This window comes from Euwallacea similis, chromosome 11, assembly GCF_039881205.1.
Source record: "Euwallacea similis isolate ESF13 chromosome 11, ESF131.1, whole genome shotgun sequence".
Classification (NCBI taxonomy): domain Eukaryota; kingdom Metazoa; phylum Arthropoda; class Insecta; order Coleoptera; family Curculionidae; genus Euwallacea; species Euwallacea similis.
Genome location: NC_089619.1, coordinates 4,620,424 through 4,634,567, shown reverse-complemented (window position 1 = coordinate 4,634,567; position 14,144 = coordinate 4,620,424). Strand labels below are relative to the sequence as shown.

Sequence of the window (14,144 nt, the reverse complement as noted above, 5' to 3'; positions counted from 1 at the left end):
CTTCGCTTTGATATTTCAGACAGTATGACAACAGCGCTCCTATCTCGAATCCCCTTCTGGATAACCGGCTGCATCGCTGCCGTGTTCCCCCCAAAATTTCGAATATCTGGCATAACCAAGCAACTTTCACTTCACTCTTTCAAACCGGACAGCGATCAATTGGTCCACAATTTTAGTAATTTCAAAATACTTGCATAAAACTCTTCTCATTTTTTCAAAAAGTTTTAAATTTTTTAAAGACGCGCATAGGAAAAAAACATACATTTTTCGCTTTTTTCATTCCTCTCTAATAAACTTTATCGTTGAACTTGATTTCAAATCAACCCAAAGTGCTAGAAAATCAAATCAAAACGTGAATCTTTATTATGACCAGTTGACTGAGTTCTTTACCTTTACTTAAATTATTCCCGATCACGTTTCTGTAGATTTTTCAAGTTGATTAATAAATGGGGAAATTTTTAATGTTCAATAAGGGACCATTAAATTTATCTATTCAAATTAATTGCCCTTGATTATGTGACTAACGAACCGTTGAGAATTACCTATACGGACATTACAAATTCGTTAACAAAACATCACTAAACACGTTAGCCATTGCATTAACTGATCACAATTTGGAGTGTAAATTTGTCCAAAATTTTCAAATCTAAATAGAGAAGTAGCAGTGTTTACTTATTAGGCTGGAAAAGTCATGAGATTTTAAATCTGGTCATTATTTAAGACGAACCGATTTTAACGTAAATTCTCAGGAGTTGTCAGTATCGTTGCTTGAATAATATCTGGATAAAGTGGATAATACTACTTTCGTCTCCTTTCCCAGGATAAGCGATGTAGTAAACACCTCACGTGCGCTATCTCAGGATCACTTTTATTAGAAAAAGGGGAAAAGTGTCAAGAGATTTTAGTATCTGCGTGCAGATGCCAAACACAGCCTCCACTTTCCTACTGTATCAGCTTTCCTGGAAAAATGTGCAAACTTTTCCAATAAAATACGTTAATGGAAACAGATTTCAGAGGCGGCGAGTGCCGAGAAAGATTTAATGTAGAAGCAAGTGAAACTTCTCTTAGAATGCACATATTCCTTTAAAGCTTTCTAAATTTCTCTATTCTAACCCAATTGAAAAACTCGCTTATTGACAAATAAATAGGCGAACTATGAGTTTTTCTTTGCATTTAGAAATGCCAATCACTGCACTGCCTTTCAATAAAGATAAACGAGCGAAGTCCTAAGTTACTCGACACCAACTGCTGTGCTCGATTATGGAAATTTTGAGGCCTGAATTTTTTCTTTTCAAAAAGTTTCTGGAACATTATGACGAGGTAACAAAAGTGTTGAAAAAATCAAAATTTTTGTGCACAGAACATCTAAATTTCATCCTTCGCCAGTGACCCGAGGGTGCAAACTAAGTATATCGGAATCCCCTGAAAAAGTCATAAATTGTTGGCCAGATGTTCGACCAGGGACCTGTTTTATTTCCGTCACTTTTTAGACCTTTTTCTCGTTTTTTTCGCGTTCAGGATGGACCGCTTAAGGGGAGATTAGCCTCATTTTTTACTTTAATTAAAGCTTCAGTCGACAGCCGAATAAATCTTTCGGGCTTAACGTTTTATCTTTTACCTTTATCAAGCTTTATTTTTGGGCCTCCAAAATCTGGTAACTTCACGAACGATAATAGGAACATCGAACCTACAGGCCTGCTTAACTTAGAATATATAATGTGGAAAATTTCACTACCGTAACATCACAAACTTCCAAATTTCTCCATTTGCCAAGGCTCTCAAACCGTGAAACAACAGGGTTGCTAATCATAATTTACCATCTCCAGGGAGAAATAAATAAAACGTAATAATCCCCAATGGGGGAAGGGGGAGAAGCATCTCATTACTTTGGTTCAGTCTATGGGGGTTTGTTATTTTGCGTGTTCACATCTTAAAGATAGAAGGTGCTTAAAGCTTGGCTGCTGTCTTAAATTGACTTAAAAAAATCCAGAAAAATTTATGAAGAAAAGTCGCATCAACTTATATTTTAATAGAACAATTAAATCCACAGAAAAAATTATAAATAGCTGGTAAATAAATCTATAGATGTGCTTGTATAATAAGAATATAGATCTTTTATTCATGAAGAAAAAGAAAAATACAAGACAACGTGGGATGGTCTAATTTCCAAATCTGAACGAAGAAGTGTTTTTATAAGCTATTCTCATTGAAATTTATTTTAAAGTTAGTTGCTCAAATTTCTAAGTGACTGGGAGCTTTGAAAATTCATCAAGACACATGAGTGAGCCAAATTTGCTCTTGGAAAATTAAGTGTGGAGTTGGAAAAAAAATGAAAAAGTATGGCTCCAAATTAAGCATAATTTGATTAAAGCTTATCTAAGCACATACTGTGAAATTAAACTATCAAAAATACTCTTGAGGCATATTACTTCTTCACATATTTCTTCACCTTTCTAGCATGTGAAAATCGTGAAAAGTTTTGTATCTCTATTCGAATATCACTCGAGAAAAGAAAGAACTGCAAAATCTAATTATGAAATTTAAATTTATAGCAAGAATAGTCGCAAAGTTGCAATAGAGAGAAGAGGAACAGAAAGGTAAGAACTTGACACTATTTTTGCACCTGACATTGAAATTTTAGCTAAATTTCGCTTAAATTAATGTTTTTGTTCTTTTCGAAGATGGAAAATATTAGGAAACTTCTATTCGGAGTATTATCCAGAACATTCAATTGTGCTTCACTAACCCTTCCTGCGACGTTTAAATATCCAACAGGAGACTTAAAGAAACTGATGCCAAAAACTGGAAAAAAGACATAAAAATGTGGTAATATTAATCTTTATACTAATCGAATACTAAGGGATATGGATATAAAGACTTCTTTAGGTTTAAACCATTAGACTTAACGATCAGTACAAGTTCGAGACATTGCGTAATATACAGGATGTTCTACGAAAAGTTTGATTTTCAGCCTCCAAACAACGAAAATAATTTCATAATATTTTCAAAACATGGTTTCTAAAGACTGAAATTATTTACTTGAAAAGTGATTAAAAATTCAAACTATATGGCTTTATGTATAAAAAGTCCTGTAACTACTGCGAAAAAATGTGTAGAAAATCTACATTTTTACTCATTTTTTTGCAGTCTCCATAATGGACATCTACACCAGATAAGAAGAAAATTCAAGTTAGGTTGCTAACTATAATTAAAATATCAATATATAAATTAATAAAGTAATTCAAGACACATATTATGAGAATTATTCTAAACTTGTAGAATAGAAATGTACATTATTAAAATTGAATTAAAAAATCTTATACTCTTATTAATTTAAAACTTTCTCGACAATCTGGTGAACGCTATTATACCACCACAGCAACTTCTTTCATTTCGGCAATTATCAATATGAATTTTGAAGTATTTAAAAAATGCAATTGAAAATGGAAAGAAACTAAATATCACGACCTCATTAGGATTGTCCTTGTGTGGTTAAAAGATGTTGATGATCGCGAATGTTGTAAGGAACTCTTTTATTTTAATCTTGACAACTACTTAAATAAACTAATTTGACAAAAAGTAACTATTCACAAAATACTCAGCTTTTCTGCTGAAAGGCGTCTAGGTTTGGAAGAAATAGGAAAACCTTCTGTGAGAATAGTGTGAGAGATGCTATGTTTTAGTGATGAGGGAGTAGATGAGAATTTTGTAATTTCTGGAAATTGAACCAAAATGTCAAAATATTTGCATGAAGAAGGAATTGCATGAACTGATGATGTAGAAAGACAAGAAATTTTACCATTGTTTGTCAGATTAGTTGTGCTGTCGATAATTCGTTTACTGCCCAAATCTAGTATTATGTTAAAATAGTGAAGAAAATCAATTCCAATAATCGCATGATTTGTTTGTGCCACAATAAAATTCCATGTAAACATTCTTCGGAGACCTAAACTAACTGTAAGAGTCTTGGTTCCGAAGGTGGAAATACATGTGTTGTTGGCCGCAAATAAGGTGTATTGAGATTGATTTTGTTGTACTTGAAAAGATTTGGGTAACAACGAAACATCAGAACCAGTATCTATAAGGAAATGAATACCAGTTAAAGGGTCTTTGATAACTAACCTGTGACTAATTATATTAATGTTTTTTTGTCTATCTTCGTTGGTGTTCGTGGAGATCTTCACTTGGCAGTCCTTTGTACCCGCGCCGTCTGCTGCCCACGACGACGCGATCGTTAGTTTTCCTTCTTGTAGTCACAAGGAGACACACACTTGCGAGCTTTTTCTTGGTAATTTTGATGGTACCAGCACCATGAAGAATTTTGACGATCTCTGCTGGGTGAATTGCGTCGAAATTTAGAAGATCTTAATTTCGAATGGGATCTGATTTGCCTCTCTAATTTATCCAAACGTTTAGTGATGTGTTTGAATTCTTCTGAAGATGTATTTTTGTTGATTTCATTGGGACTGCTTGTGCATACCTCTGACTTGATTTGGGAAACTTGGGAAAACTCTATATCAGCAATTTTATCTGCTATATTCGCCACTTCTGATAATGGCAAGGAACATGCCGTTAAAATGGTCTGCATATTGTGAGGTAATCTCTGCATCCAAAGGGTTTTCAACATCTCTTCTTGAAGTGAAGAGCCTCCCAAACTGTTCATTTCAGATAGAAGTATGGAAGGCTTTTTGTCTCCAAGTTGAAGTTGCGAAAAAAGTTTCTTATACTTTTTTTCTTGTGATTCTACGAGGGCATCCAATACCTTTTGACGAAGGGTTTGGAACTTGTTGTTCATGGGAGGTTTAATAATTAGATCTCTAACACAAATCAAACTTTCTGTGTCCATAATTCCGATAGTAGTGTGGAATTTCAAGTCGTCTGAAGTCACTCCATTGATAAAAAATTGTGATTCCAATTGAGAAAACCACAATTCTGGATCTGTTCTACTAAATGGTGGAGCTTTAATGAAGATTCGAGCTTCTTGGTCTACAGAGGGTTCGATGATGTTAGCTTCTGGCTGAATGGTTCTAGAACGTGGTATGATTGGATGAGATAGCTTGTGTTCTAGAGGGTTGATGCGTTGAGTTCGGAATCGGGGTCACCAATTGTCCTTGTGTGGTTAAAAGATGTTGATGATCGCGAATGTTGTAAGGAACTCTTTTATTTTAATCTTGACAACTACTTAAATAAACTAATTTGACAAAAAGTAACTATTCACAAAATACTCTAAAAAATAATAATAATTGGTGGTTTGCCAGACCTACCTATGACAACAACCAGATTATAATACACCTATAATGAACTAATTATTAATAACGTAAAACAGGTACTAACAATTAGCACCTGAACTAAATTACGTGCACCACAGGATTAAGAGGATTCCATATCATATTTGAATTCTGTATAGTAGATATTACGGAATACCTACATAACAAAGAAAAAAAACTCTGCTATATCCTCAAGAAAGTGTTTACTTAGTATACTTAATGTCTACTTCTATGTCATTTAGGCAAAAATCATCATGTAGACTTCCCTTCTAGCATTATCTAGTGAATTTTGTCACACCTAGTCTTATTGACGTAAATTTTAATGTTTAAACAGTATTCTGTATAATATAGTGTCTCATGGGAACAATCTACATTTATGAGCTATTGCTGTTTTCCTACTTACTGATGGGTTGAGAAATTGAGTTGTCTTTTTTCAGATGTACCATTCTAGTGTTCTGCCATTTGTGATAGATTTTCCCAATTTCGAAACATTTACCACGAATTCAATGATATTTTACACTAAGGACTCAAATTTCAATATTTCTTTAGCTTCTTCATATCGCATATAGTATTATTGGTTGTTGGTTGTTCAAAACATAAATACTTAAAATTTAATTTTGAAAATTCGTCAAGTTATACTTTGGTAAATAAAGAATCTCTTTCTCTCTAAAGTAAAAAAACAATTTCGCAGATAATCAACAGCATTAATGCCAAAAAATATGGAATTGGCGAGCTGGAACTATTCTGAATAAGAAACTTAGAAGAAATTATTAAAGATTTATGGTTTTTTTGAGAAGCATTTAATTTCAAAACGGTTCCAAGCAATATTTTTAGAAAGCATTTTCTATATTCCACACGCCACCCGCATGCTCTATTCATCGAAACAGCAGTCTCAAATTTGAACGGAAATAAAAGTTTGTGTTTAAGTGACTCAAAACTTAGTTCTTTCGTTCTTCAATACGTGAAATTGACCCTTTTAATGTTATAACATACTATTTTCCCTCTTTGAGGCTGAACATTGCATATTTTTATAAAAAAAAGCTATTTTAGAGTACAATTTCAGCCTAATCCTTTTATATTCCTTCGCAGGAAAAGCGCGTATGTAGGGCTGCCTACCTATTGGGAGTCATCTCCTGCTGCTGGCGGGCTTTCGTCGCTTGTTTGTGCCGCGAAAGGGCGAAAAAGAGCGCCAAAATGGCCTTTAGCTTCCCATCTCTCAATTCCTGCGCTGAGATGCCTTCTACCCCTTGAATGTGCTGCACGTGGAGGGCGGAGATACATAAGTTGATGTTATCCAACTGGAAAAAGAGAAAAAACATTTTTACCAGTTTTCAATTTAAAGTTTCCTCGGAAATATTTCGGGATTTTGTTTTAAATTGTAGAAGATCGCATTAATTAGATTTCTAATGACAATTTAGGGGGAAGCTTATTAGCTGTACCCCGATGTACCATCGATTCCTGATGTCGCTCTACAATACCGCTGTACTAATCACTGTACTGTAGCGACCAACTCAGAATTGATTGTAGTATTGAAGTAGATACTTAATTCTGATTCTTTAAGATGTGATTTTCTTCGGTTGAGGATTGTTTCCACTTCAAATATTTAATTTCTTGGCGTAAAGCTCGTGGTGGAAATGAACAACGTATTACTTTCCCAGACATTTCGATAGCATTGGCACTAACACTATTATCAAGTTCATTTCACACATTAATGAGTGCCGTACAGATGTAGTAAATTAACAATTTGAATTTCACAATTTCGCCGGTTTTCAGTTATTTTTCGTCACGTATAATCGAACCGTTACTGTTCCAGCCATGATATTTGCAAGTGTTCGGTAACTTTCGCTGACTTTTTCAAGTTCCTGAGGTCAATCATGAGGGGCATTTAGTACGTCAGAATAAACGAAAGTATCGTTGATCTTTGAGACGCCAAAGGTCCGAAGGGAATCTTCAATATTGTGGTCAGTTATATCTAGGAGCAATATGAAGAGAGAGAGTCAGTGAAAGAGACGATGGGAGTTTAAAATTCTAGGTAAGAAACAAAATTATTATATTTTACGAGATAAATGGTAATTTCAGCCTTTCTCACAGTGATGCTATACAGGGCGTTCCAGCAAAAACTGGATGCCCCAAATAACTTGTTGATTATGCAATTTATAAAAATTTGGTAGAATCTTGTAACCCCAATTCAATGATTTAGTACACGAAAACCCATAGTAAGGTTATTTTAAGAAACATTTATTTATCAGAAGAGTTACGTTTTATTATGTGTCGCACTGCTTCGTCATTCCTAAGTCAATTCCCAAGATGTTTGAACTGTTAGGTACCTTATCATTTGTCGTAGGAACCACAGAGCAAACTTTTTCAATAATTAAGTCGTTACCATCCTCGTGAGGTGGTCTACTACCAATGCGCTTCTCACTTGCATAACCTTGTTCTCTTGTTCGGTATTTTGATTTAACTGGAAGGTGCATATAAAATTTGGACGCCAAAGGAGTTCTAACTTTTTTTCGAAAAAATTTCAACACTGAATTTACACAATTCCGTAAAAAAGTTCACGTATCTAGAAGATTCTTACATTTGGACGCAACGTTGTTGAGTTTTGAGAAAAATGATTCGCACAATGGATTTTTATTTTTGCCTGAAAAGTGTTCGGATTTTTAAGATGGCATTTACAGGAATTTGCGTTCTTCGGTGGCAAATTGATTTTAAAGCGGGGAAATTGCGTCAAAGGGAATGATCGGTGCTAGTCGTGGAAGTCTGCAGGGATAAAATAGAATTTACATTTCACATTGATTCAAATAGTTTTATTTAGGAAAAATCACATAATATCGTTACAGAGTCAACAGAATTTTTACAGTTTGAGCTGAGTGCGTTATCCAAATTCGCTCCTCTCGATTTCGCTTAGTATCAGCGGTTTGACGTAGGTAAATAAGATTGTATCTTCATGTTAAGTGTGTGGTTCAGTTATGTCCTAGTAATTGACACCCCATACATATACACGAGAACAACTCTGTTTTTCTCTGACCTTAAAAGCTCCCCTGCATTGCCCGCAATATCGAGACTCAGACATTCATAAGGAGTAAATTTGAAGTTATGAGTCTGGGACACGGCACCAGAGTAATTTCAGTAAACAGAAAGCAATTTGCATGTCGCCGAGTGAGTAATATTGGCTGTCTTGTACAATTGTTGCTGCATTTACCTTTTACGGAGGGTAATTTGTTTAAGTGCACTAAAACTTGTAGCTTTTTCGACGAAAATATCGAAGTGAATTACTGGAAGGTCTTGTAGGTATAGCAAGCGCTTTTTTGCAGCTGCGAGTTACACTCGGCTTAATTTGAATGGAGTAGAAAAATTTCAAATAAAATAACGCCAAGTGGTGTTGCAAGAAGGCAACGGACTTCTGAACCACTGAACACAATGCAGTTATTATTGTTAGTAACAAAGAAAGCTATAAGGCATGTAAATGAATGTTGTAAGTGACGGCATATTAGAAGTAATCAGCAGGACGACAATGCAGGAATAATTGGGTTTGTTTTCATTGCTTGCAAGCAAATAACAATTATTACCAACTTTGTCGTACAATTGAGGGCCATGTAAGGGTCTAAAGTCTGGCTGCTAAGAATGGATTAATGCAGAAAGCCTCAACTGATGGAAATTTTCGAAATTTCCTTGAAAGAAGAAAGCAGAAAAAATCCTCAAATTTACCATTTTTATACCGAGCTCTATAAGCCTTCACAGATCGGTTTGGAATACTTCGCTTACGACCACTTTGAGATCCACTGTTGCGAAGATGAAATAAAGATGCTTCAATTTGCTTTGAACCCAGATATCCAGATTAGGAAATGGAACGATGCTTTATTGGGTATGAGCAAATGAGAAGCTTCAAACTCTAACGATAGAGTGGTCCACATTTCAAGCGATTTTCAAGTTTCAGCATGTTTCTCAGGACTTGGAAGTATCCAAGAAACTTAATAAACATGTTTTGCTCTATTTTAAAGAACACATTATTGCAGCAGACATCTGTATAAATATTATTCGAAATTATCGTTTTAAACTGTGAGAAAACTATCTAGGGTTAACATCCTGTATGTCCGAATAATTTATCTAATTTGCTCCTATCCACAGGCAGGAATCTTGACATAACACACGTCTCAACCAGCAATGAGTATTGCATAATAAATGTTCTTGCTGCTTATTTACCTTCATACAGTGTGTTGCTTCAATTCCATATAAGCCGGGTGATAATTTATCTTACGATGTGAAAAATTTATATTGCAGTCGTAACACAGATTCCAGATTTTAATGCTGTTAAATAATTAGCAATAAGGTGCCAACACGGAGCTGCAAAACAATAATCGTGGATTACTCACGATGCAGTTTTAACAGTTGGTACAGACGTTTGGCACTTAACCCCATAAAGTGTTAATTAATACAAATTATAACTACATCGAATTGGAGTTGGAGTGCTCCGACAAAGTTTCGATACGAAAGTTATAGCAATTTTATCAACAAGAGAGAGATTATTTCTTTATGTTTCCAACTATCAGACCCGGGGGCAGTATGATAATTCCCAGCCTGCATTCGCCTCCAATCCATATGGTAAAGAAATCAATATTTTCCCATTTCTACATCTTTCTGGGCTCTTTATCTGGTTACACAACGCCGCAAACTGCAGACAATTTATAAATAAACACATCAATTGATTTTCAACCTTGAAATGTTGCACTTAGCCATCTGTAACGATGTCGGTTCAAGAAAATATATCGCGAATCCGTAAATTATTATGTTTAGTCATTGAGCGATATTTATTGCCTCTCAAGATCATTCAGTGATTACTATTGCTTAAGTCATGATTTTGTTCTAATTTAATTATGCGGTTGTCGGGAATGATTGATACGTGAAACCATCAAGGCTACTTGTAAAACTACAAATGCGAGATTTTCCTAAACGAAAAATTGAAATATTTTCCAAAATTGGGGAAAATTCCATGATTGTTTGGCGTCAAGAAAACTTGCACATATGAATCGATTTGGTCTCCTCTGAACCCTGGATACCACGTGCGAGGTTCTGAGGCCCTATTGAAAGGGAGACACTTTCATTTAGGAACATTCGCATTTCGAGTGTCATGTCAGGAACTACCTTTAAAAGACATTGAAAACATGCTTATGTCGCATCTTATATTATTCGAAAAGTAAAAGAGATTTCTGCAGGTAAATTAAACCTAATTAGTGGCAAACAGAGAGAATTAAATAAGTATACATATACGGGTTATGCTATATGAAAAAGTAGAGCTTTAGCATTCCTAATATAGTATAACTTGGTAAACTTGTTAAAAAAATCACCTCGGGTATAGGAGCTTAAAATTCAATTCAGTTGTAGTTTAGTTTTCTCCATAAAAGAATTCATCTCTGGCTCTGTCCATAGAAGGTGGATACCACTTTTCGTCTCAATGCCTCAACTTCTTGCAACGGGCCTTTGTCGAATTGGCGGTCTGCAATGTTCCCCAAAATGAAAGAAACCGATTTTTTTCCTCTAGGTTTTTATTCTATTTTTTGACTTTTTATTAATTTTTCCTATGCGAGATCATACAACTTCGCATCGGCCCCTTTCCCCGTTCCATGTCAAAAGTCTTGAGGCTATACGGGATGGTCCAATTGCTATGGGTCACTATTACTATCTTCTAAACCGTGAACGTTACAAATTCGGTTAAATTAGACAAAAGTTGTCAAATTTGATGACAAGTTAAGATCTCGAGGCAGTGTTGCCAAAATTTGTTCGCTTTCGGAAGTATTGAGAAAAAACAAAATTTTGCCGAAAACATGTTTCGTTTTCATATACTTTTAGGTTTGTCTTTTGGAAACTATAAATTTTATTTTGCTCTAATCCTAAAACTCTAATATAGAATAAAATTAGGCACCTTTGTTGAAATAAAAAATTAAATCAATGATCCAGGTCATTGTTGAATTGCATCCAGGGCCGCGTTTACAAAATTGAAGTTAGTGTCGATATCTCAGAAACTACTACTTTTTAAAACTTAACATTAGTGTGTAGAGCTTTAAAAACCAATAAAATGTCGTAAGAAAAACTTTTTTCGAAAACCCTTAGTTTTCGGTTAATTTACAAAAAACATTTTCGGCAAAATTTCGCTTTTTCCCAATCCGAAACCGAACAAATTTTGGTAACACTGCCTCAAGATTTTAACTTGTCATCAAATTTAATAATTTGTCTAATTTAACCGAATTTGTGACGTTTACGGTTTAGAAGATAGCAATAGTGGCCCGTAGCAATTGGGCCGCCCTAGAGAAGTGACCCTTCTCTACTCCGTGTGAATTGCCAGGAATGAGGTCAGTAGTTGCTGCTCCTTCCTCATCGTTTAGCTCTTTCCAACAAACTTCACTTAATTTTTCTGAATTACTGATTGCAAAATTTAAATCCCGAGACCTTTGCCTCGCTATTTTGTAACTTCAGTGTTGTCTGTGTTACTACATATGCGAGTGACTCATTTGTTTATATGCACCACCCATTGCACAATTTATGTAGAAAGTGGCCCACGGACCAAAGTGTGGTGTGGCGCCAAAGACGCATATAATGTAGGATATCGTCAGAGTTCGTATGCAGAATCAGCTTTAGGCGAGGTCAATTTACATCTAGTAAATTGTTTGTTTTTAAAATAATCACGAAACTCCGTCAAAAACGTAACAATAAATGCAGATTTCCTGTTGCTCTCGCTATCATATCGTGTTCGTAAAACAGTGGGAACTCTCCTTAACGAGAACCTTCGGTTCGGCTTATTGGCACCACCAACGTTGCTGTCCCAGAGCCTACTCCTTATGAATAAGTGCCTGTATTACAGTGGGATTGACTTTATTCTGATATACAGGGATTACGGAATATTTAGCATGTCCAATGAGGAGAGGAGTCGGTCCAAGCGTCTTGATTTCTTGAATAATTTATGACGGCAATGAATTGCATTAGAATAATGACAAATTGTTCTATGCCTTGGTAGATTGTTAATTGCCTTAGGATCTACCTACACGGATGTCAGTCGGCATTATCGATTCAAATTTTGCTCATTTGTTGGTTGGGTAAACCTGTAACAGAAAACCTACATCAAAAACAACTCAAAAAGGCCGACACTTTTAATTTTCTGCGGACGAAACTCAATTTAACAAAGTGTCATGCTCAGTCCCGGTGCGATACGGTAGTCGTTGACATATGATCGTTATTAACAGGTACACGGGCAGGACATGCAGCCATTGCAGTACGGCAATAATGGACAATTTCACGGCCGAATCGTGTCTAACCGTAAAAGGGTGAATGAGCTAAATGAGTTAAACCGAGCTGGATGTGCTGGACAATTGTTTCCAGTTTAACGGAAAGGGCGCAATACATCTCTGCATCGAATTTTGTTTGCAAGAAAACATACCGCAGTGATTAATGCGTGAAAAGTTCCATCTCATTAGAAACAGGCGAAACTCATAAGTCAGTTAAGGGCGGATTTTGATAAAAAACTGAAAATCAAATAAAATTATGTTGTTCAGACCGTCGAGCGACTTCAGAGCCGATTTTCTTTTGACAAAATTTTTCCTGCTTCAGGTGTGAATTTCAGGATTTCAAATGGAACTCCCGATTTTTCCAAACATTTTTTGATAGGAAGTGTTTTTCTGAATTTGATGATGTGTGACAAGTTCGTGTTAAAATAATTTTTGGGATGAACGAAAATGAAGCGAAATTGCCGAAAAGTGTCTGCTCAGACTATCTGGCTGGGAAATTGAAAATGGGGGCCACGGCCAGCTCAAAATCATTTTCTATTTCTTATCCTGAGTCCTGATTAATTAAAAAATACGAAAAGTTACTGCTTGCGTTAGCTCTCTCTAGAAATAGGATTGAAAAATGAGACGAACCCGAACATGAAACTCCCCCTAATCTCGTACTGGTATGTCTAACCAGATCAGTTTTCTTACACCTCACAACCTCAATGTTCGTTAAATCCCATGCATAATGTCTTAATACTGCGCTCGACCCTCTTTCTTCGCACTCCCCAATTTCTTAACCCTTTCTTATTGTACCGAATTAATTAGCGGCATATTACCCCTACAAGGTGTAAACTTCGAACTTTCGTTATTTAATCCTTCTCGAAGTGATTTATGTTGATATAGCGTGCCGGATTAATCTGATAATGGAAAATTGGAGCCGGCAAAAACTGCTGTCGCGCATATTGTGTTCACTGAGCAAAATTTAATTTTCAGTCAGTTAATTTGTTTGACACTGATTGCCGGATGCTTCTAGAATTTCAAAATGGCCTTATTTGACACCCGCACAATCCGAGCCAAACTCGAGCCGTCCGCGAGCGTATTCTCGAGGTGGTCGGCTCAATATCTCAAGAACCATCCCATCAGCCGCTTATATCGTTTATCGTAACTCCGGCTCAAACGTAAAGTGATATTTAAATTAAGCCGCTGGATCGTAAAAGAGCATCCCGAAGTTAATAAAATAGGGCCACTAATACCCTGAGGACATGCAACTTTTCAATATTTTACGTAACTGGATGCCATAAAGTAAAGTCAATGATGTAATAAAATTAGGGTTAATGTTTCCGAAGAATGGCAGGGAAAAGCACTTACTGAGCAAGGTTTGGCATTATTATTGTGCAAATCTTTGCTTGCACTGGCCCACTGTCACATCTCCTCAAAATTGCCTCTTTGACCTTATTACGCAGAGATCTAAAAATACATTCACAGTGTCCTGATTTTCTATTTCAAACGTTTATTTATATTTGCGCTTATTTTTATTTATGGATGTTTATATTTGGTCAAACGGCTCTAAAGTTCCTGCAAATAGACTGTTGAGGCAAAATATTTAACAAACGATATA

General features: G+C 35.7%; 1 protein-coding gene across 1 annotated transcript in view; it reads right to left on the bottom strand.

Annotated features, from left to right (window-relative positions):
• The window catches only part of sick (sickie), a 73,038-nt gene that overhangs the window by 39,575 nt on the left and 19,319 nt on the right, over positions 1-14,144 (bottom strand). The window contains exon 4 of the mRNA XM_066395115.1: positions 6,384-6,565. Within this exon, the coding sequence (XP_066251212.1) occupies positions 6,384-6,565 (182 nt within the window). The remainder of the gene's footprint in view (positions 1-6,383; positions 6,566-14,144) is intronic.